The sequence below is a fragment of the Varanus komodoensis genome, unplaced genomic scaffold, assembly GCF_004798865.1.
Source record: "Varanus komodoensis strain SLA01 unplaced genomic scaffold, ASM479886v1 scaffold40, whole genome shotgun sequence".
In the NCBI taxonomy this organism is placed as follows: Eukaryota; Metazoa; Chordata; class Lepidosauria; order Squamata; family Varanidae; genus Varanus; species Varanus komodoensis.
Window position 1 is genome coordinate 2,695,618 of NW_025335942.1, and position 24,703 is coordinate 2,720,320.

Genomic DNA, 24,703 nt, shown 5'->3' on the forward strand with positions numbered 1-24,703 from the left:
ACATTGCCACTGGGAAAACCATAGGCTTGACTATACGAAGTTTTGTCGGCAGGGTGATGTCTCTGCTTTTTAGCATGCTGTCTAGATTTGCCATAGCTCTCCTCCCCAGGAGCAAGCATCTTTTAATTTCTTGGCTGCAGTCCCCATCTGCGGTGATCTTGGAGCCCAGGAAAATAAAAGCTGTCACTAACTCCATTTCTTTCCCATCTATTTGCCAGGAAGTGATAGGATCGGAAGCCACGATCGTAGTTTTCTTAATGTTGAGTTTCAAGCCAAATTTTGTGCTCTCCTTTTTCACCCACATCAAGAGGCTCTTTAGTTCCTCTTCACTTTCTGCCATGATATTTCTCCTGGCAATCTTAATTCCAATTTGTGATTCATCTAGCCCCGCCTTTCACATGATGTGCTCTGCGTATAAGTTAAATAGGCAGGGCGGCAGTATACAGCCTTGCCGAACTCCTTTCCCAGTTTTGAACCAATCAGTGGTTCCATGTCCAGTTTTCACTGTTGCTTCTTGACCCGCATATAGGTTTCTCAAGAGACAAATAAGATGGTCTGGTACTCCCATCTCTTTAAGAACTTGCCACAATTGGTTGTGATCCACACAATCAAGGCTTTGGCATACTCAACGAAGCAGGAGTAGATGTTTTTGTGGAACTTCCTAGCTTTTTCCATGATCCAGCGTATGTTGGCAATTTGATCTCTAGTTCCTCTCCCTCTTCAAAATCCTGCTTGTACTTCTGGTACTTCTCAGTCCACATACTGCAGGAACCTAGCTTGTAGGATTTTGAGCATAATTTTGCTAGCATGTGCAATGAGTGCAATGGTGCAGTAGTTTGAACATTCTTTGGCATTGCCCTTCTTTGGAATTGGAATGTAAATTGACCTTGTGCAATCCTGCGGCCACTGTTGTGTTTTCCAAATTAGCAGGCATATTGAGTGTAGCAATTTAACTGCATCATCTTTTAGAGTTTTGAATAGCTCAGCTGGAATATTGTCACCTCCACTAGCTTTGTTGTTGCTCAGACTTCCTAAGGCCCATTTGACTTCACATTCCAGGATGTCTGCCTCGAGGTCAGTGACCACCCCATCGTGGTTATCAGGGACGTTAAGCTCTTTCTTGTATAGTTCTTCTGTGTAATCTTGCCACCTCTTCTTAATCGCTTCTGCCTCTGTTAGGTCCCTGCCATTTTTGTCCTTTATCATGCCCATCTTTGCATGAAACGTTCCCTTCATATCTCCAATTTTCTTGAAGAGATCTCTGGTCCTCCATATCCTATTCTATTCTATTCTTCTATTTCTTTACACTGTTCATTTAAGAAGGCCTTCTTTTCTCTTCTAGCTATTCTCTGAAATTCTGCATTCAACTGGGTGTATCTTTCCCTTTCTCCCTTGCCTTTCGCTTCCCTTCTTTCTTCAGCTATTTGTTAAAGCTTCCTCAGACTGCCATTTTGCTTTCTTGCATTTCTTTTTCTTTGGGATGGTTTTAGTTGCTACCCTCTTGTACAATGTTGCAAACCTCCATCCACAGTTCTTCAGACATTCTGTCTATCAGATCTAATTCCTCAAATCTATTTGTCACCTTTACTGTATATTCATCAGGAATGTGATTTAGGTCATACCAGAGTGGCCTAGGGCTTTTCCCTAATTTCTTCAGTTTAAGCCTAAATTTTGCAACAAGACGCTCATGATCTGAGCCACAGTCAGTTCCTGGTCTTGTTTTTACTGCCTGTATACAGCTTCTCCATCTTTGGTTGCAGAGCGCATAGTCAATCTGATTTCCATGTTGACCATCTGGTGATGTCCATCTGTAGAGTCGTCTCTTGGGTTGTTGGAAAAGAGTATTTGCTATGACCAGCGTGTTCTCTTGACAATATTCTGCCGACCTTTGCCCTGCTTTATTTTGTATTCCAAGGCCAAACTTGCCTGCTATTCCAGTTATCTTCTGGCTTCCTACTTTAGCATTCCAATCCCCCATGATGATAAGGACATCATTTTTTGCTGTTAATTCTAGAAGGTGTTGTAGGCTTTCATAGAACCGGTCAACTTCAGCCTCTTCAGCAACAGTGGTTGGGGCATAGACTTGGGGGATGTATCCCACTGGATGGCTAACCAAACAGACCATACTTCTACAGAAAATGGGCACTAATCTAGAAATAAATTTGTTGTAACTGAGCAAATGCTGTGGGACTCAGTCACAACTAACCTTTGCTGGACTGTGCCCTATGTGCTTAATCACAAAACGATGTGATTTTGAACAAAAGGATGGAATTTTGAACAAATTAATGATTATCAATCTGAAAACTTAAGACCAAACAATCCTACTGCATACTCACTGGTCTGCCAGCACTTCTGACAGTTGCCACGGTGGCAAGGTTCTTCACATCTATGAATGCCACAGTTGAGTTTGCGTCCACAAATCAAAGAGCACCTGTGTTCCTTATCCTGGGAGGAGGAAAGAAGAAAAAGGAGAAAGTAACTAAGGAACCTAAAAAAAAGTGTGTGGGGGGAGCTAATACTGTTTTCCATATACAGAGCTCTACTGGGTCAAAAGTATCACAGATGTCTGGTTTCCCCTGTTTGATCTGACAGTGAAAGGAAGCATTATGGGAACTACTTTTGTATATTGTAAGGGATTTATGTTCTACTCTTCCAAATAAATTTTCTAAATTTTATTCCATATAAATAAAATGCTATCAAAGATGAATTCAAGAATACAAAAACTGAGAACAAGAAAAGCAATTTCATCCAGAATGAACAGATATGGGGGCGGTTAAAGAGCCTGGGAAAAGAAAAAGGGAGCAGAGCCGCAGCAGTGCAGTGCCGCCAACTATCAGTACAGACAGCCTATCCTGAAGGACACTGTGATTGATAGTAACAAAAGTCTCTGAGAAGTCCAAGAGAACCAAAAAGCTAGTACCCACATGGTCCCTCTCTCAGCAAAAGACGATTTCTATTCTAAAATCAGGCCGGAAGCCCACTTAAATAGATCTAGTTAATCTGTTAGGTTCAAGAGAGCTTGGACTTGAATGGCAACCAACTATTCAAGCACCTGGTCTAGGAAGGGAATACTGGCTACTGGCCTATAGCTCTTATCATCTGCATTCAGATAAGGCTTTTTAAAAAATGGCCTAATTAGCCTCTCCTTTAAAGAGGCTGACACTATGCCCTCTCGCAAGGAGATTATTACCTCCTGGTTCCAACCTGATATCCTCTCCTTATTAGAAGTAATAAGCCATGAGGAGCAAGGGCCAAGTATACAGATAGTTGATCAGATCTGGCCCCAGGCCTTATAACTAAAATTCATCCAATTGACCTGGACCATATGGCACTCTGGACTACTAATGGAACTGCATTAAATGTAGCGTCGAACTTGTGATGGGTTTGAGCAACTTCACCTTCAAAACACTGTGCAAACTTGTCACAGAGTACTACTAAGGGCTCAATCTCTGCTCAGGAGTAAGTGTTCTGCTGCAATTGTGTCTACCACCCAAGTCATCTGCATTCTACAGAATGACCAGGTCTTTGCTGGGAGCATGAGCCATCAAGTAGGAAAATCTCCCAGAACACTCTGAAATCCACTGAACTCCATTAGTCACCATGGCTAGAGCATTTTAATAGGTCCTCCATCCTTGCAGAGTGAAAAGGACACCAAGAATCTAAAGCTGGATAAGAAGTGATCCTATCATGTGACAAATGTTAATTCCCCTTTCAGATCACCATCCTTCTGTCCAGTTCAGAAAATGGTTTCTACTGGTTTTTGACACCAAATCCACTTCCATCAGCTCCAACAGGGAGCCTGAAGGGTACTGTCTCGGATATCCAACACAAGGTACAAAACACTCAAGCTCAGTACCTGCATTAAAAGGAAGCCTAGACAGGGAGACAGAATTTCTGCCAGCCTCAGCAACCTGACTCCCTGCCCCGCAAATTAAGAGTAGTTACTGTACTGAGTATGTAGAAAGGCACAGCTGAGAGAGACCAACCTCTCCCTATTCCCCAACCCAGGTCTCAGTAAAGCACAGCAAGTCAACCCTGTCATCCATAACCAGATCATGCCCGGGGAAGGCCTGGCACTGAGCAGCTCTACTACCTACCCCCAAGGACAAACCCCCAAGGTAAGCCCACCAGGAACCAAATGGCTGGAGGAAGAACCAGAAGAGGGAGAAGAAATCTAGCCCTACTTGTTACTTCCTCAGCGCCACACTTCCCCCTACCCATGACTCCCAAGATTATCCAGGTTTCCCAGGCACATCTTAAAATAGGAATGCAAAACAGAGAGCTACAGCCTCACTGCAGCTGCAAACAAAGGGCAAGTGAAGTTCACAATTATTCCTCTTTCCCCAAGCTGCTGCCCTTGGATCTCATCTTCATGAACTTACCACACAACAAACTTCAGTACACTTGTGTCGTCCACATGACAGTTTCTTGTTACATCGCTTGTCGCACAAGAATGCAACTTCAACTACAAAGCAGAAAATTTACTTACATTATTGTTATGCATTGAATATTAATATATCTACCCTTAGGCTCCACACTGTATCTAATTCAAATAACAACTGCAAGATCTATGTAAGGATTGTATTCAAAACATGCAGAAAGAAAACCACACTGACAGGATAATGTAATATTCATGGACAAGATGCCTTTCCATTCAAAAGAAAACTATTATATAGTCAACATTTCTTGCACATTTGAATTCTAAGACATGGACCTTTTGCTTCTAATCTAACATATGACAAATTTAATGATGCCTCATACAAAACAGAAAAATGGTTTATTTTATCAGTTCTATGCAATGCCAGGGGAATATGGTATAATTCATACATGCGCAAGAATTTTATCACCTCCCATGAGATATTGTGTTAGTATAACCTTAATATATACCAGTATATTCTGAATACAATACAGCAGTATATATTCTACTCTGCATTTTTTCTCTGAACTAGCTAAGGCAGCCTTCCCCAGCCTGGTTGCCTTCAGAAGTTTTTTTGACTGCAACTCCCAGAATTCCCATCCAGCCGAGCCAGTGATTGGGAATTCTGGGTGCAGCAATCCCAATGTGTCTGGACAGCACAAGGTTGGCGAAGGCTGATCTAAGGTATGGAAAACCTCAAAATGACAAGGGCCACAATTCACACATCCAGCTCACAATATTGACTATGATCAGCAAAAATACAGGTGAGGATGGCTCCTTCTTTCTCCACAGCTAACACTTCAATCAAGTGACCTTGTGAATTGCAACCAGAACATCTAAATGTGAAGGAAGGAGCTGTAGGCAAGAACAAAAGATTCCTTAGATGGAAACATAGTCCTTTCTGTCCAATTCAGACTAAGCCAGGTGACTCTCAGACCTTACGTAACACCTTCAGGGCTTACAAAACAAAGATCCAATCCAGCACCTTCTACTTCAAAGTCCTAAGCCTAAAACCTTAAACAGCAGCAACAACCAAGAGGAAAGCTTAATCAGAACTAGACACACCCATTTAATGCTCATAGGGAGTAAGTTTACAAAAACGGAATACTTTATAGAAGAACAAGAGCAAGTATTGTTTTGAAACATGAGCAGGGCAATACCACAAAACTGACTAAACCTGTCTGTATGTTACCAACCGCATCAGACACCAATAGAGCAGAACCTCAAGAAGCCACCAATCCAAAGCAGCCAATGGAAAGGACAAGTCAGCACCAAAGAACATGGTAATTTTTCCCCACCCCTGGTCTGGTTTACACCCAAAAGACTTTAGCAAATCTGAGGCGATTCATATTAGCCAATCATGAGCTAGGTGGAAACACTCTTCCCAGGCTTTCTAAGGCAGCAGAAAGTTCTCACCCACGCTCAAGCTCATCCTAATTAGTAGTAGTTGTACTGTGGATTTGAAACCTGGTACAATCTAAGACAAGACACCCCCCACCCCCAGCCAAGGTGCCTAACAAAGACATGCAGGGCTAACCTTACCAAGTGGAACCATCTAAGCTGCTAAAACCCACAAGGGAACATAGATTTCTGGACAAATATTGTTGCACATAGTCCTGATCTCATACTCATAATATGATAGCAATTTTATTAAGAGTATTTACCTTGATTTTTAAGAGAGGCACATGGAACTTCCTAAAGAAAAAAATATATAATTCAACAGACATTCAAAGAGAATAAAGCATGCTACTTTAGCCTTTTTTAATCACTACAAAAATACTCTAAGCTAGCTTGATTAGGGATGAAGAGACTCAGCAGAGTGTGAATAGGGCACCTGATCTCAGAAGCTCTAATGAAGTACTCAGTGGGTGTGTTCACACAATATGACAAGCCACGATGGGCTTTTTTTTTTTTTTTAATCATAGCTGGTCTGTTGTGTCATCCAAACTACATTGTGCTATTTTAGTATGGTATGTTTTGTTTTTAGAAACCACAGACAATGTTTTTTTCTATGGCTTCTCATACCACAAAAGCTTGTTGTGTCACATGCACCTGGAAAACACAAACCTGGTACCAAGGCGTGAACCAGATGGCTGCTTGGTAAGAGTGGCCCACTGTTGCTCTTGCCAAGTGGCTGGACAGACAGACACATTCCTGCTATGCCTGCCTCCTGTCCAAAGTATCTTCTCTGGGGTAGGAGCAGGTTGGTCACTGCAGGGAAAGAAGTAGCACCACTCAGCTCCCCCCCACCTCCAAGTTTTTGCCCAAGTGTGGATCAGGTAGGCAGTGCCGGATTAGTTCCTCTGAAGGAGGTGGTGGGGGAGCCTGATCAGTTCCTTCATCCTCTCTGCTGTGCTTCAGGGCATGATCCTGATTGTATGAAAGAGGCTATCTGACAGCTACAATTGACCAAATTTAACTCTGAATTGTGTGAGCAGCCTCATTCCTTCCTGTAGTGCCTCCTGAGATACTGCCTGGAGGGCTGAGAGGGAAAGAAATGGCAGCAGGAAGGATATTTACCACCATGAGCCTGAGCATATTGTCAGGTAAAAACTGTGTGCCATGGTAACAATGCATAACAATTGCCTGTTATGACCACTGAACTCAGCCAGTTTTTGACATCAAACACTAACAGGTGATGAGGGCAATGAAGAGAGTGGCAGCTTTTTCACAATCAACAAGCAGCTTTCAGGAACTAACTCAGGCTGAAATGTCTCCCTGGAATTTCAATATATGGAAGACCCTATTCAAGTGCCTAAGGACAAGAATTTGCTCTGGGTAAATGAGTCAATGTATCAGGAATAGGTGGCTAGATGGAGTCACTAAAGCAGTTGGTGTGAGCTTAAGTGGACTCTGGGGGATAGTGGAAGACAGGAAGGCCTGGAGGAATGTTGTTCGTGGGGGTCACAAAAACATCAGGAATAGGCTGAAAAGAAATGTGTAATCTGTAGAAACACTAGCATCCGCAAACATCCTCTTTGTCTGAAAGCAACATTTACAGAAAATAGTAGGGCTCTTTAACAGGAGATAGTGTATTTTCCTAGAAACCAATTTGAAAATATATTTATGTTCCAAAACCTAAAAGCAGGGCACACGTAGAATCAATCATGGACTGGATGATAAATACACATTAGGAATCAAGGTTTTAAAATGTAGGAAAACCAGCTATCTTTGCAAGTTTACACTTGGGTATCACCTCGTTTCAAGATAGCTGCATGTTCAAGTAAATATTGGTTCAAGCCTAATCCACAAGTTGAGGTCACTGGCCTTAAAACTTTTGTAAAACGGAGGAGGAACAGCCAAATGATCTCTTAAGTGATACACCCATTTCCAATAATGCCTAGCACTCTGATGAACCATTTTGTAGGGATTCCAAGATTGCACATTATACAGAAGTATATACATTATACAGGACAATGGGGGGAAAACATTTTGTGAGATTAAAAGACACAAATATAAAAATAGAGGGATAACACATTTCAGTCTTTCATATGTCAGAGATTGCTATTTTTTTACTTTCAATATTATGTTCCTTTTCCTTTTCACAAATTACCTTTGTTTTTAAAGCACATCTGCAGTAAATCTTTGACGTGCGAGAACACAGTCCACATTCTCCTTCATGGCAGAGGTTTTCACATGTATGAACAGCATCTATGCATAATGAAGACTGTATTTTAACCGAAGCTTTAATAAATTGCAATAACACACTTCCTAACCAAATTAAGTAATCATAGAAGTCAGGCTTCAGAAATAAAATTAAACTAGATGCACAGTACACTACTTTCAAAATTCATTTTGAAACATTTTCACATTTATAATGTATAGATGGATAACACACTATTCATATACTAGTCACAGGCAGGTTAGGGTGAGAGAGTGACTGGCTAGAAGTCACCCAGTTAGCACCACAATTAAGTGAAGATTTGAGAATAGGCATTCCTGGCCCAAATCTGATACTTTAATTGCGGTCTTTCCCAACCTAGTGCTTTCTAGATGCTTTGGACTTCAACTCCCATCAGCTCCAACCAACATGGCCAGTAATCAGAAATGCTGAGAAATGTAGTCTGATACATCTGAGGGGTACCCTGTTGAGGAAGGTTGCTCTATCCATGTATCACATTGGCTGTCTGTATCATAATGGGACACAATTTATTAAGTCTTGTTCAGATTTTACTTGGAAAAAATATTGCCTTTGGAGATGCAAGAGGTTGTGCCAAAATATAAATATCTAGTAAATGATGGAGGAGCTTACAACTGTTTTTCCATCTTCCTCTTTGTATATAAAGTTCTTCTATATAGATTCAATTTGAATGTTTACCATGGAAACGAGGCATACTTTTAGTCAAAATAGGTTTTTTGAAAAAATAGCTTTAGTTCTGAAAATTGAAAAGTCCCAAGGAGTTTTAAGTACATAAGCAAGGAACAGTCTAATTACCATTGCTACTACAAGGTAGAGACTTTCCACATGTTCTTCCACATGAAGGGATGGGGTCGGTGCAGAGTTTGCGTTCTGTACACCCCAACTCTAGTAATTTACTAAGAGGTGTCTGTCCACAAGGACAACAGTGCACTACTTCTGGAAGCCGCGGGCAGAGCTGGCAAGACTGGGGATGGCATACTTGTGCGCAGCTGTGCATGCCACAGGATAACTTTCTGAAATGAGAAAGACAAATTGTGCTTTCTAAGACTACATAATTTCACCAGTGGTCACAAAATCAGGCTCTTGTTCTAAATAGAAGCTTTTCCTTACTTGCTGCAAATTCTCAGACAGGAGAAATGCTCCTCACTTGCTCCACACAATATTTCTCGAGAGGTACTCCCACAGTAGCACTCTGTACAGAAGGAGACATGCGGAGGTGGGAAGAAAGAAGAGAAAGAGGCTGAAAAGGACCTGCAACTTGAAAGGACTGCATCATGACAGGCGTGGTTTGCTTCTTGTACATGGTATGGTACTCAGATCTTCAGTTTGACCATTAGCTATGTTTATAATTCATAAAATAAGAAAAAATGAAGTACTGTGCATTTGCTGTTACAGCAACTGGTCATTCACCCTAAGATACATCATAAAACACTTGAATCATTTTAGTGATGATGAAGTTTTCTGGATGAATCTTCGTGGGTCAGATATTGCCTATACTAACTGGTGGAAGGAAGGAAGGAAGGAAGGAAGGAAGGAAGGAAGGAAGGAAGGAGAAAAGCACTATTTCACTGACAATCCTCTCCAACCCACTATTTTCCCCTGATGCAGAAAAGCTGCTTTCTTCAAGTCCAGTTCAGTGACTGCTAGGACCCCATGGAGCTACTTGCAGGAGGGATGGGGGAGGGAGGGCAGGGCAGTGAGCTGCAGTTAGAGCCACACTGACTTCAAAAGGCAGGCAAGCCACAGACAGTGTGTTGTCTGAACCCAGCAGCATGGTTTGCTATGCACAGGCCACTCTGGCCAGGCTCACACAACATGACAGGATGCTCCTGGCTTACCAGCCAGTATATGACTCTCTCTCTCTAGGTCAGGGGTCTCAAACTCAACTTACCTGGGGGCCACTGGAAGTTGAGGCTGGGTGAGGCTGGGCCACATCAAGTGCTGGGCCGCTCATCCCGCTGCCGGCCCAGGTGCCGCCGGCGCTTTGAAGGCTGCAGGGCCCCTCCCCCGTGCCCCACCTGTCCTGGCAACTGGCCCGCAGGCCGCGAGTTTGAGACCCCTGGCCTAGGTGAAGGGAGCCAGAGCTTTCTTCAGAGTGTACCAGTCCTCAGTCTTTTATAAGCAATTAACCTTGGTCCTATTCCTGTTGTGTTTGTTATTCCACTTCATTAGTGCTTCTACTTCCTAATACCAATGAAAGACAGGATATAGGAATGCTCGAAATGGAAATTCTTGCTTCCTAGAACTCAACGGCTCTGCTTGAGAACATAATCCTCCTGCACACTGATGTCTATAAATTTTAGAATTTTATTAGCAATTTAATTTTACACAAAAAGTATTAAAAATAGAAAAGCTTTCATGCCATTTCTTACTCACCTTGTTTTACAGTCAATTCACACGGCTGGCACTTTCCTGAGTGGCATATTTGAGTACAGTTATGTTTACCACAATTCAGAACATTCCCACATATATTAGTACACTGAATTGCATTAGAATGTCCACAGCGAACTGAATGGCTGTAAAGAAAACTGAATTAGTCATCAGCAATGGTTGAACAAATAGAATGTTGTATTTAACCCATCCCCCAAATTACCTCAATGATATTGCATATATTTATAAAAAGGGCCATTCATATTAATAGGCAAGAAACTTCCTTCAGGTTTTGATAAACACTCTTCTGAGGGTTTTGCTAAATTAGAAGGAACATATTTCCATAAAAGTGCAAACCTTAGGGAAATTTATTTAATCAGGAAAAATACTTCTGGCATGCCAGTTTTAGTGTGTTAAAACACGTACTTTTGCATAATTTGAAAATTCTAAACCATTATTTATAATCACAGAAGTGTAGCAGCAGCACACAGCAGGTTATACCAAAAGGTAACTTTAAAGTACTGTATTTTTCGCTCTATAAGACACACTTTTTCCCCCCTCAAAAGTAAGGGGAAATGTCTGTGCGTCTTATAGAGCGAATGTGTGTGTGCCCAATGCCCGGGACGCTGCTGGCCCACCTGCACCAAGTGGCACCACCTGGCCGGCACATGCTCGGCACGCGCTGCTCCACGCCCCCCTCCGGCACAGGTGAGAGCTGTGCCGCTCAGGGGGAGCGGTGTGGAAGAGGAGGAGCCACGGGCTTTAACCCGCTGGCCACACGGAGAGACGGACTGCTCACCCCCACCGCCTGGAAGACCACCGCCAGCACGCTGCCGGCCCGGCTGCACCACAGCTGGCTGGCAAGTGCTTGGCACACCCTGCTCTGCCCCCCTCCTCCGGCACAGGCAACCCGTCTTTTAATGAAGCCCACAGGGAAGTGATGTGCCTGTGATTCTCAGGAAGCTTTCCATGGATCCCTCCTCTAAAAACTAGGTGCGTCTTATGGTCAGGCATCTTATAGAGTGAAAAATACGGTAGCCTTTATTCAGAAGAATAGGTATGTATCCATTCTCAGATACAAATGTGTTGTCTGAGTTGATTATATGTGTAAGTAATCATTCATCCCTAAGTCAGCTAGACATACTAACTTTATTCCAAAAGAAAACACTTGGAATAAAACCCATTTTTTATTTGGTTCCACTTCACATATATGAAATGGTTTAAATTGTATTAAAGCAAAAAGGGATTAATATACTGTTTTTGTAAATACATCTGCAAAGGATTCAGCATAATCTCAGAAGAGATTTTATAAAAACTCACATGATGTAAAAAAAAAAAAACACCACGGGTACCACCAAATTATTGCTGCTTGTGTGAAAAGGGCTTGAGAAGGTGACAAATGAGGTGGGGAAAAATTGTCTTTCTCTTCTTACTAGCAAGACCCCTCTCCTGGAGCCAACACCTTCCTTGAATAGAAACCCTTCTGCTTGCAGAATGCCAGACCTATATACAACTCATTATTCTTTAAGATGAACTGACCTCTGTGAAAAGTACTGGATGGGCTTAACAGCAGTTTCTTTTTGTTCTCCCTTCCTGGCTTAAACATTAATATGAAACATGTTTTTCGGAAACCTTGATTTGATTTGCAGTATGAGAAGTTTATTGGCTCAACAAGGTCCCATTCTGTGACTATACTATAGACTATACTATTAACACTAGTACATTATAAACTAAACAAGAGGAGGATATAATGCAATTTGAAAAGCACAATTAATCTAATCTAAAACTGAATTGTAATCATATATGAATGATTACCTATCATACTACCAAAACGAAAAGCAGCATAAAATGGAAAACCTGATCCTAGTGGTCTTACAATATTTACCTTTCATTATTTTTCTTAGTTTTAATGAAAGGACATTTTTTCTTTCCAAGGACAACCTATGAATATACATTTTAAGAACAAATGGTAAAAAAAGTGAAAACTTTGTAGGTCATCTCAGAAATTGTGGTTTGCTTCTCAGCTATGCCAAAAATTATCTATAAATTGTGAATTGTCTGAACATTCTAACTTAATGGGAATCTCACACAGCAGGGGCACAATTAGTCAACAGGAAGAGTTATTTTTGGTGTGCATCACAGAGACACCATTGAATTACTAGGTAATCACAACAAAGGGTAGCATCTATTTCTGTGTGGGTTTAATTGTATAGACTATGGGGGTTATATTCACCTGCGCACACATAAATCACCCACAGAAACATTAGCCTGATCACAATATCCCGCTGAAAGTTCATTAAATATTCATATATTTCTCATGCATTTCTGATCAAGTAACCTTCTTCATAACACCCCACAGCACACTTCTGGGAGCTCCAGTTCTAGTAATAGACAGGTCATTGCTAACAGCACTTGCCACAATCCAGAGAAGAGCATTATGCAAAGCAAGTCTGGCCCATCTGTTTGCCACCTGTGGTCTGCAGGTGGCAAACAGGGCTGGAGATTCCGACCGTCAGAAAGTTTTAGCCAATTTCCTGAATTTAGCATGCTATATTTTAAAGTATCATTTTCATTTTTTATTCTTCAATAACATTGCAAAAATAACTTATTTGTGAAAAACAATCCAAAATTTAAAAATATCCTTACCTTGTGCGACCACATTCACATTTTTTGGTCATAAAAGCAGGACACGATGGGCAAGGTCCTGGGTGACAGAGGCTAAATGCAAAAGAGTACTAAAATGCAGTATGTGTAATATTTTCATTTCAATGTTATTCAGTTTTATTTAGCAGATATTCTCATATATTTAACACAAACAGGACTGATAAAGACAAGGGCTAAGCGTTGCTGATTTGAAACACTTTATATTAACCATGCACATGAACGGTGCACAGATAAAATTTTATTTCTGCATGTGAGTTAATGAAAAATTATCAAGCAAATTTGCACATGTTTACTTTTCAATATTGATTTGGAAAGTACTCAAGGATATATGAGTTTTCTTGACATATAACTGCAATAGCAAAAAGTTCAGGTAAAAGGCATGGAAACGGTAGTGGGCGGGAGCAACAGAACTATAGCAGCAGCAGCAAGAAACAGGAAGCTGAACAGGCAATGAAACTGTTCAGTTTGAGTCATTAGACAGCTTGCCTGTTTCAGCCCGTTTGTCTGCACAATAGGCGGTGCCTGCATTATAGCTCTTGTAGTTGCAGGGGATTCCCTCCAAATGAAAGCTGAACTTCTCAACCTGCCATGTGCATTCTCCTGAGTCACACTGCCACACCTAAGGAACGCCCACAATCTCTCCTGAACCTGGAGCAAACTGCACTCATCGCTCATTTGTGACTTCAAGAATTGTGGTGAACCTCCCAGCAGTATCAGATACTGGGTGGCAGAGAAACAAAATAAAATAACAATTTCAGAGGGAAAGTCACTTCTGATCTTCTAGTCAGACTTAAATGCAATTAAGCTCCCATAGTTCAGGTTAACAAGGAAAGGTTTGAGGAAAGTCCAACTGTAAAAGGAGCTCAGGAGGGAGAATTATATGATCCTGAGGTGCTTTAATCTCTAATAAAATTAAGGATTCCCCACCAGTAACATCTTCAACAACTTACAGAGTCCTAGTTACAGTCTCTTATTAAAAACTTAACTAGGGGAAAACGAACAAATGATAAACGTTGTAAAAATCTGATGAGATATGCTCTTCTCTATCCCAAACCTGTAAATATTTCAGGAATTCAGGCATGTCATTTAGTCCACTACACATTTAAAAATATATACTTACATGTTACATAAGTGAGGACAGTCTTGAGCTGATCTTCGTTTTCTACAGAGTTCTCCACAACTATGTGGAATTTCATTTCTGTTCCACTCAGGATTTTTTACCCTACCTGGAAAAGAAATTCAACATAGAAAATGTTTATATATTTTCCAAAATACAAAAGTAGGGCTAAAGTTAAAACTTAAAAGAGACTATTTTTAGTTCTTAACAGGGAATATTTTAAATCCTTTCAATATTTTACAAATTATTTAACTTACATGAAGATGGTAAAAGCATGATCAAATGACTAAATATCATCCCTGTGACACTCAGTTTGAACCACACTTTTCTTTTCCCTCTCCCCAGTATGTGCGCGCACATGCAAGTTGATACACAGAACTTTCCTTCATGTACCAACAAACACAATTCAGGCTTCTGTGTTTCTTACAAGCTTTGCCTACAACTTCCTTCTCACTCGCTTTTCCCCATCATTGCCTAAATCAATATACATCTATTAAAGATTCAAACAACATTCATAATGGTTAGTATTCCATTTTAACTCTTAAAATCTATTATTTATTTTATACATATATATTAAATTGCTACTGTCAAAGCTCTCTGGGTAGTTGTTAAATTCTTTAGAAAATAGAGCTGAATTTTTCCATAGTGACAACAGAATATACCATGGAGATAAGATCAATATGACAGGTCAAATGGTAGAAATCTATTTTTAAATACTTCCTATTTTAAAATATGTACTAAAAAACTATGTGTAAAAGTTCTTTAAAAATCATACAGTTTTGGAGCTATGCTTTCTAATCTAATTCCAAATACCTAGAATAGTCTGCTTTCCTAAATAATTTTCCTATTAGCTCAAGTTGTTGTTAGTCGCGAAGTCGTGTCCACCCATCGTGACCCCATGGACAACATTCCTCCAGGCCTTCCGGTCCTCCACCATCCCCCGGAGTCCACTCAAGCTCACACCAACTGCTTTAGTGACTCCATCTAGCCAACTCATTCTCTGCCGTCCCCTTCTTCTTTTGCCATCTATTGTTCCCAGCATTAGGCTCTTCTCCAGGGAGTCCTTCCTTCTCATTAGGTGGCCAAAGTATTTGAGTTTCATCTTCACTATCTGGCCTTCTCAAGAGCAGTCAGGGTTGATCTCCTCTAGGACTGACTGGTTTGATTGCCTTGCGGTCCAAGGGACTCGCAGGAGTCTCCTCCAGCACCACAATTCAAAGGCCTCAATCCTTTTGCACTCAGCCTTCCTTATGGTCCAACTTTCACAGCCATACATTGCCTCTGGGAAAACCATAGCCTTGACTATATGCACTTTTGTTGGCAGGGTGATGTCTCTGCTTTTTAGTATGCTGTCTAGATTTGCCATAGCTCTCCTTCCAAGGAACAAGCATCTTTTAATTTCTTGGCTGCAGTCCCTGTCTGCGGTGATCTTGGAGCCCAGGAAAATAAAATCTGCCACTACCTCCATTTCTTCCCCATCTATTTGCCAGGAAGTGAGAGGACTGGATGCCATGATCTTAGTTTTCTTGATGTGAAGTGTCAAGACAACTTTTGTGCTCTCCTCCTTCACCCGTATCAAGAGGCTCTTTAGTTCATCTTCACTTTCTGCCATTAGAGTGGTATCATCTGCATATCTGAGGTTCTTGATATTTCTCTTGGCAATCGTAATTCCAATTGGTGATTCATCTAGCCCCGCCTTTCTCATCATGTGCTCTGCATATAAGTTAAATAGGCAGGGCGACAGTATACAGCCTTGCCAAACTCCTTTCCCAGTTTTGAACCAATCAGTGGTTCCGTGTCCAGTTCTCACTTTTGCTTCTTGACCCGCATATAGGTTTCTCAAGAGACAAATAAGATGGTCTGGTACTCCCATTTCTTTAAGAACTTGCCACAATTTGTTGTAATCCACACAAAGGCTTTAGCATAGTCAATGAAGAAGTACAGTGGTACCTTGGCTCACAGACTTAATCCACTGCACGACTCTGGTGTGACCCAAATTGGTTTGTGACCGAAGTCAAATTTCCCCATAAGATTCAATGTAAATAACGTTAATCCGTTCTGTAACTATTTTTTTTAATCAGAACAATTTGAAACAAAGTGACAAAGAACAACAAAGTAACAATGTACTGTACAGTACAGTGGAGAACTCTAACCTGGGGGCGGGGGGGGGGAAGGTTATTGTTTTGAGGGAGGGTCTGCCTCCATAAGGACATTGGGGAGATATCTTTCAGGGGTTTCCTCTCTTCTTTGTCTCTTAGCTGCAGGGTCAATTTTGGTGAAAAATATGTCTATAGTCACTTGTTTTTTCCTGCGCTGCATAACCCTCCGGAAATGAGAGGCCACGTTATCGTTCATCAGATTCAACATTCTGCTCATTACAGTTATGTAGGGGTGGTGCTTTTCAATGAAAACCTGGCACGGGCGCGCTCCTGCAGGAAAGAAGGATGCAGCACAGCATAGCCACGATCATGCACATCTTCCCAGCATGAACGCGACTGCAATCGTGGCCATCTCCCCACTTGAGGGGGGCGGGGGAAGATGGCCGCAATTGTGCTGGTTGGGAGTGGGGAGATGGCTGAGATGGTGCCCATCTTTCCTGCAGGAGTGCGCCCATGATCATACACGTTGTTTATGTGTCCCTTCATGAACACAACTGCGATTGTGGCCATCTCGAAGGGGGGCAGGGGAGATGGCTGCGATCTTGGTCACCACCAAATGCAGAGTTTGTGACCCAAGTCAAAATTTTCATGAAATTTTTGTTCGCGACCTGATTTGGTCGTGAACCAAGGCATTCGTGAGCCAAGATACCACTGTAGATGCTTTTCTGGAACTCCCTAGCTTTCTCCATGATTCAGCGTATGTTGGCAATTTGATCTCTAGTTCCTCTGCCTCTTCGAAATCCTGCCTGTACTTCTGGTAGTTCTCAGTCCACATACTGCTGGAGCCTAGCTTATAGGATTTTGAGCGTAACTTTGCTAGCATGAGAAATGAGTGCAATGGTGTGGTAGTTTGAACATTCCTTGGCATTGCCCTTCTTTGGGACTGGAACGTAAACTGACCTTTTCCAATCCTGTGGCCACTATTTTTCCAAATTTGCTGACATATTGAGCGTAGCACTTTTACAGCATCATCTTTTAGGATTTTGAATAGCTCAGCTGGAATATGGTCTCCTCCACTAGCTTTGTTGTTGCTCAGACTTCCTAAGGCGCATTTGTCTTCACATTCCAGGATGTCTGGCTTCAAGGTCAGTGACCACCCCATCGTGGTTATTTTGGTCAAGTAGATATTCCTTATCATATTAAGGTTAACTATAATCTTGTAAAATTGACTTATGAGCTCCTCTAGGAGTCCCATTCGCTTGGAATCTAGAGCACTCTTAGTGACCCATATACACACAATTGGATATTTACCAAATCTGCCAGTATTAAAATATTTATCAAGACATTCAAATGAAATATGTGCATGTGTACATACACTGCGTATGTTTTTTATTCATACTGATAGTTTATCTTCTTTTTAAATGAACTTAATTAAGTATTGTACTTACTACTGTGTGGATTCTACTCATTCCATTTTTTTTAAGTTAGTAGTTTTGGGGTTTTTTAGTTAAAAGGAGGCTTGAAAATAATTTATTTCAAAATATTATCACTTGTATCCTAAGATAACTGAAGGAAGCTCATGGAAGGAAAGTCCAGAGACTCTCCTGAACAATGTGGGATGAGATATGGGTTGAGGGTGGATTGGTGAAATCACCCCAAAATGGGAAGTGAGCCATCCCTTACCAGCCCATCTCACATTTTTCAGGAGGTTCCTGTTGGTCCTCCAGAAAGTTGTTTCAGGGGGTGCAGGCAGCTGCAGAAAGATGGAAACATGTCTTCAGTGAGCTTCCTTACATGGCCTTACCTTATGATCCAAACCCATACACCTAAACACTTGCACAGAAAAGTTCAGCACAGCTTCAATACATCTTTTAAATAACTTCTTTTGAGTTTTCTGTTTGTGAAACTATTAAACCAGCATTTGCTGAAAAAATAACAACTGAATTTACTAAAGTGAAACTGTGTTACATTTTCTACTATTGTTAAAGTAGAAAGTTTAGAACTAATGTTAGAAGAAAATACAGTAGACTATGAGTATTGTTAATAAATATTCATTTTCACTTAGAAATGCACAGGAAGGTTCATAAAACTGAAGTGGAAATTTACAATCTTCCTAACAAGGGAGCACATTCCAACATGATGAAACTGTTAAAAACATGTCAGATCTTCATCAAGTAATGGCTAGGTATTCTAAATATGAAAGGCACCTACCACAGAAACAGGTATAAATATTAGGAACTTGGGATGAGACATTTTGACAAGCAGGGCATCGCCAACCACTGTTACCATCTGCAAGGGGAAAAAAGAGCCCTGCGTTAAAATATATTCAATCAATCTTAATGACTGTCATACTAGAAAAGCTGTCTTGAAAAAAGTCCCATACCCCACTCTTATAATTAAATTTCCTGAACATAAAATTAATTTGAGGTATTTACACTAAGCACCTTACAACTGTGCAGATGACGATAAGCATTGTGATTTTCTACATACATCAAGCGAGGAGGAGGAAATGCTAACCTTCAGTCTGTGCCGCTGGAGATCTCGCCCACTTCTTAATGCAGCTCAAATGAAATACATGATAGCAATTTTGACAGCTCCATACTGGGGCCACCACACGGATCACTTCACAACAGACCATACATTCATATTTTTCTGAGGTAAGCTGCTCTATCAGAGACCCTGAGAGAGATTGCAATACATATACACAAATATTATTTCAAGAATAAAAGAAGGAAATTATGTTAGGTTGCTGCAGCAGACACAAGTCCTGAGGCATATTGAAGCCTAATTAATTTATTGCTGTACTACACCACTGTTGACTTCAATTATCCATTCATGTGCAGCAGTTCTGCATTCTGGACAGTAATCCTGTCTTTCTGGACAGTGTCATGACAGCAAACAACTTTAGTAACAAAGAGCTGAAATCTGCTGCAATTCATGCATGATTATCAATATATCCTACACATTTTTTTGGGTTAGTGTCAGTGTGAAGTTAACAATTCTCAAAACTTTTCTTAATGTAAACACTGTATGGAAAAATACAGACAATTGTTTTTATAAAAAAAATGCAGTGTTACTCATATTTCAAGTACTGCCTATAAAGGCACCTCTCAGCCTAATATTCACATTTTTTAATCTCTGTAGCAGGTGTCCTTGTTTTCTGCAAGTATTCCTTCAGATATGCAGTGTGGTTATAACTGCCATCAAACAGCAGGCAGTGCCAAAACACTGGTCTGCACAGCAGTAAACAAAGCCAAAGGACTTCACACAACAGTACTGCTGACATTACAGTGTTAGTGTAGCTACTTTCTAAGCAATATTGTGCTGCATTTCAAGAAGTTAACTTATTACTACCAAGCAAACGTGATTTTATTCATATACTATGTTCGTTTTAAATTATTCTATATTTTGGGAATCCCCTTCATTAGACATTGATTCAACTGCTGTGGAACCTTGTGTACCTACTAGAAAACCTTGCATCCTGCAGGGAATTTAAGGCCTGTCCCAAGATGCTTGGAAAAATGCAGGGCCACCAAATCTTACTGCTGCCCCACATGATCTGGGAATACACACAGAGTTTGCCAATGAACAGAGAAGAACTGTCTAGGTGGGCAAATATCTTTCCCAGAAACTTCTTAGCCATGTTTGAGCTTTTCACTGAAAAACCTATAGTAAGTTTCCAAGGAGATAGAGATTCTGCAGAACAAATTTTAAAAACCTCTCATATCCTATTTGGAAGGCAAGTAAGGCCACTATGTACCATATCCAATTGAAAAATACTAAGTTTAAAGCTTCACCACCTAATAATCTATAATGTTCTGTCTCCTAGGGGTGCTTATTCAAACTTTATGCTCACGAGTCATGTGCCATGAAATACCTTTTTGCTCAATTATATATTCCAAAATACCTCCTTTTGGACATTTTGATATAATATCACAAAATCCCAAGAAAAATACATTTACCAAAGAAGCAGCAGAATCCAAAACTAGGATTTCAGTCCTTCAAACTGGATGAAGAACTACAAATGTTTACCTGTATGAGTTTCCTTGCTCTTTGGTGTGTCATTTTGCTTTTTCCAGCGCCTACTTGTATATCCCTCTTGAAGGAGGGGTTTTCTCCCATCTTGTGTAGCTGCCTCACAAGACAGTTGAGTCTGTGTTACACTCACAAAGTTCGGACCTCTTTCGTGCAGTGTAGTTTCTTTCCTCTTCTCACTACTGCGTTCTTTTGGAGGATGTGGCAGAGATGCATTCTTAACGTGCTTTGTATTTTTAGCTCTGGATGTATCTTGCCTTTTGCCAGTTTCCTTATTCCACATAGGCTCTCGAGAATATTTATTTGCGAAAGGGTACTTTCTCCGTGCAATGCTATTGTCAGAAAAACCATCAGACACTGCTTTTCCAAAAGATGCTTCAGAGGAGTCTGACTGAGTCAGATCCACTGCTGGTATGTTTTCGAAGGCTTTTTCCTTCCATTTAGATGCTATTCTTTTATCCCTTTCGGGTGGATGTTTCTCCTTCTCTTTCAATATTCTTCCACGTGAATGCATCAAATATGTCTTCTTCGGTTTTGCACCTCTGTTATCTGCACTAGCAGCCTCTTTTTCACTGTCTGAAGAGAAATCACTGTATTCTCTAGGATTCATCCTTCGCCCTGGAACTGACCTAGTATCTAAGCACCCAAGATTTTCTGAGCAACCTGCAGTTGTTTGCTTTACCTGGCTTTTGCTATGTGTTCTATCATTCCTTGATCTCTGCCATCGCTGGCCATGTAAATTGCGACCCTTCGTTTTACCCATACTGTTGAGCAGTGCTGGATCTGGTGGACATCTTCGCTGGTGCTCTGGACTGTAAGAAGTACACTGATCAGCAGAAGAACCATCATATTTACTTTGCCTGGGTTGAACAGAGGGTGGTATAACGTCTCTGCCTAAGCCACAATCAAATTCCAATCTAGATTGATTATTCCAGTTTAGACCAAAAGTTTGCCTCTCTCTTGGAATGAAGTCAGTTGCATCTGGATTTAACACACCTAGGAAAATGAAAAACATGTTTTAGCATATTCCTGTTCAAGAAAAAAATGAAAATACAGGGCAGATGAGGTCAGAACAGTATAAGCCCACTGGTATATGAGTCCAGGCTTTGGGGGGAAAGGCTGATGGAAGCAATGCAAAATGTGCTAGCATGATTTTTAATCCTAAAGACTTTTAAGTTCCCGGGTCTCATCGCTAAATATTAAGTAAATAAACAAATAAGCAGCATTGGCATCACCACAGCCAACTGATACAGGAAGATGCAGCATTATTTCCAATAACCATAAGCTATACAGAAGCTATTTTTTCATGTAGTTCAGCATGTGAACATATAATAATGTGTCAACGTATTTTATAAATTCTTCAGTCATATTTTATAAACAAATAAGCTTTAATTACCGCGCATTGTTTAATTTGCTTATTTTGCAGTAGCCCTGCATCGGACTCTCAGTGCATACCCTGCCATTATTTTATATGTGTAATTACTATTTTAAGAATAGACAAACCGGAGTTCCAATCTGCAGTCTACCCAGAAAATAATATATGCATGAAAGAAAGGACAAATGGTTGTTTTGACGGAACACCCACTCAGCAAGGTAGGCTGCCAGCACTTCCACCTCAATCTCAGTCTAGCCAAGGAAATTAACAGACCTCATATAGGAAACCCCTATGGGTTAGGAAATGGGGGTAGGACATGAAAAAACAGTTGACAAATTGCAGTTATAGAAAGTGCAGTGCATATATGCCTCCCCATTGCAAGCAATCTTACCACGACGCTTCACGATTGAAAGAAGAGAATTCTGCTTTGATGACTCTCACCACGGCCTTGGCCACTAACTGCACATGCCATAGGATCTCCAGTCTCCACCTACCCCAACCGCAATCTCTGGTGCAGACAGACGAGACGAGGCCGTCTATCCACACTGCAACGCAACCATGGGCAACGGCTGCGAGCGGGGGCTCCAGGCGGGCCCGCGACCGGGCATGTTCAGGGCGCGAGGTCTGTCCTCGTGCTCCGCCGCCCGGCTCTCGATGACTGGGCAGCCGCCCGCCCGCCCGCCCGCGAGGCCCCTTCCCTTTCCCCCTCGCAGGAGCGCCGCATCTGTTGATGCCCGCGGCACTGCAGCAGCGGGCGGCGGAATCACGACTCCCCCGCCCCCGCCCGACTGCTTTCCGCGGCGGATCCTCGGCGTCTCTCGCCTCCGGCGGCGTCCACCGCCTTGGAAACCGGCCGAGAGGCGGTGTGCGAGGGGACCCGTCCGCGCGCGCGGCCGCGGGACAACAGGCGCCTCACGCCGGGGGAGCCGCCGGGGCGGCCGGTCTCTCTCCGCGGCCGTCGGGGGAGCCGGGCGAGAAATCGCCCCGGACCTTTGGCCGCCCTCACCCACTTTCTTCCCCGAAGGCCTCGGGCGGCATCCACTTGCCCACAGGAAGGGGCGGGCAGAGCCACCGAAGTCGAGAAGGGAACTGCTCGGCCGCTTCCCGCGCCGCCGGGCCGGGCCGGGCGGCGGCGCGGGGGGCCCTCGTCCCGGGCCACCCTGGTCCAGGCACGCGAGGCTGCCCAGCCCCGGCGCGGCTTCCCCCGCAAGGCCGCCGGCGGCGGGCTCCCCACCGCCCGCCTGAGGAGCCCCTTACCTGAGCTCGGCAGCGCCGCCTCCGCCATGCCCGGCGCTCGGCAGACGACGCGCCACCGCCGCTCCCCGGGCGCCCGCCGAGCCGCGCGGCGACTGCGAGGCGCTCCCGGCGGCCCCGCCTAGGCGCGCAGGCGCCGCGCTCCGCCCGCCCCTCTCGCCCGCCGCCCGCTGCGCCGGAGCGCCCCCTGCCGCCGCCGCCGCCAGCTCTCCCCGGCGGGGAAGCCACCTGTGGCGGAACGCGGCTCGGGCGGGCCTCTCCGCGGGAATGCCCCCCTCAGGAGTGGCCCTTGGCTGGGCCCGGTTTCTGCCTGCCTCCCCGCAGGGTCTCTGCCTGAGAAGCAGACCCAGCCCAGCACCCAGGGGGCCCCGAAAGCCCCGCCGCCTCACTCCCGGCCGCGGCCGTTAGGTCGAGGGGCGAGCGGCCTCCGCGCAGGAGGGCGGGCGGACAGCCATGGCGTGAGGCCCACTGCCCTGCTTTGAAGCCAGCCTGCCGCCCAAAGGGGCAGTTGCCGCTGGAAATGACGGAAGATTCAACTTGTGCAGCCAGGGAGAGAGGAGATGCCGTCTTGCCCGGTGCCTCAGGCAGCCAAATGTCAAGGCCCAGCCTGCTCTGCCTGGCACCTGGCCTAAGCACTTAACTGGAGCGACGCCTCGGTGCAGCTGCATCGTTTTTCTAACCTCCGAATTCTGTAGAATTGACACCTTCAGGAAAAGCAGCCCTTGCAGCTGCAGCTCATGTGCATGCCAGAGCCCTCATTTTCCACATTATTGTATATTCCAGAGACCTTTGCCACATGCTTCTGTGTTCAGCCTGGCCTTCCTGCCTTCCAGTGTTTTCTGGCAGACATCTGTGGTGCGTTCCTCCACTAGAGCCAGCGTCCATTCAAATGCTAAAGCACTTCCTGCACAGAAGGAAAGTTGGACATGGAGAATGCTTCACCTGTTGAACATTTCACAGCCAGGCAGCTGTCTGCAGCAGGCAAGAGGCTTGCCAGAAAGAATGGTGACAAATCTAGGTATGGAAGAGAATATAGAGTCTCTCCACTTCTGCAGCATACTTTTTTTTTCATCTGGATAAGCATGAAGAATAATTCCATGGTTTAGCTCTGTTGGGGCGCTGCCTTTTGACCCTAAAGATGGTTCTGAACACAGATCATTAAGCTGTGCAATTCAATACCAGCAATTTGAATTCAATACCATCTTTAAAATAGGATTAGACTAACACGATCAATGACAAGCAGTATCAGTCTTTCTTAGCGATGGCAGTATACGTCTTTGTTCTACTTGTTCCTGAGTGCTTGAGTTAGTTGTTGTTCCATGCCATCAGGTCATCTGTGACTTCTGGCAACCCTATGACTGAGTGTTCTCCAAAATGCCCTGGACTGAATGGCACTGCTCAGCTTTTGTAAAGTCAAGGCTGCAGTTCCTTCATGGAACTGGCCTCTCTCATGTTTGGTCTTCCTCTCCTTTGACTCCTTTGACTTAGTATGATTGTCTTCTCCAGTGAATCTTGCCTTCTCATAATGTGCCTGAAGTACAACAAACTCAAATTTGCCAATTTCGCTTCCAGGGCAAGTTCTGGCTTAATTTGCTCTAGGACCCATTTGTCCAACCTTTGTTCTAATCCCACACGCTTCCTATGTTCTTAAATATCTTTTTTTTCTTCTCTTCCTCCCTTTGAAGGAAGAAAACCAGCATATTAGCAGTATTAGAGAGAGTTACCGTTTCCC

At 43.0% G+C, this 24,703-nt stretch overlaps 1 protein-coding gene across 3 annotated transcripts in view; it reads right to left on the reverse strand.

Moving 5' to 3' along the window:
* Positions 1-23,027, reverse strand: part of NFX1 (nuclear transcription factor, X-box binding 1) — a 60,676-nt gene extending 37,649 nt beyond the window's left edge. For all 3 annotated transcript variants that reach the window (XR_006415967.1, XR_006415966.1, XM_044442859.1), the window contains exons 1-13: positions 22,975-23,027; positions 20,340-21,338; positions 18,825-18,986; positions 18,519-18,596; positions 14,212-14,317; positions 13,074-13,145; positions 10,434-10,573; positions 9,168-9,249; positions 8,853-9,070; positions 7,971-8,068; positions 6,082-6,112; positions 4,383-4,465; positions 2,337-2,445 (exon numbers count right to left, since the gene is read on the reverse strand). Coding sequence is in view for 1 of the 3 variants with exons in the window: in XM_044442859.1 (XP_044298794.1) it covers positions 2,337-2,445; positions 4,383-4,465; positions 6,082-6,112; positions 7,971-8,068; positions 8,853-9,070; positions 9,168-9,249; positions 10,434-10,573; positions 13,074-13,145; positions 14,212-14,317; positions 18,519-18,596; positions 18,825-18,986; positions 20,340-21,338; positions 22,975-23,002 (2,206 nt within the window). In the remaining 2 variants the exon portion in view is untranslated. The remainder of the gene's footprint in view (positions 1-2,336; positions 2,446-4,382; positions 4,466-6,081; positions 6,113-7,970; positions 8,069-8,852; positions 9,071-9,167; positions 9,250-10,433; positions 10,574-13,073; positions 13,146-14,211; positions 14,318-18,518; positions 18,597-18,824; positions 18,987-20,339; positions 21,339-22,974) is intronic.
* Between the last annotated feature and the right edge of the window lie 1,676 nt (positions 23,028-24,703).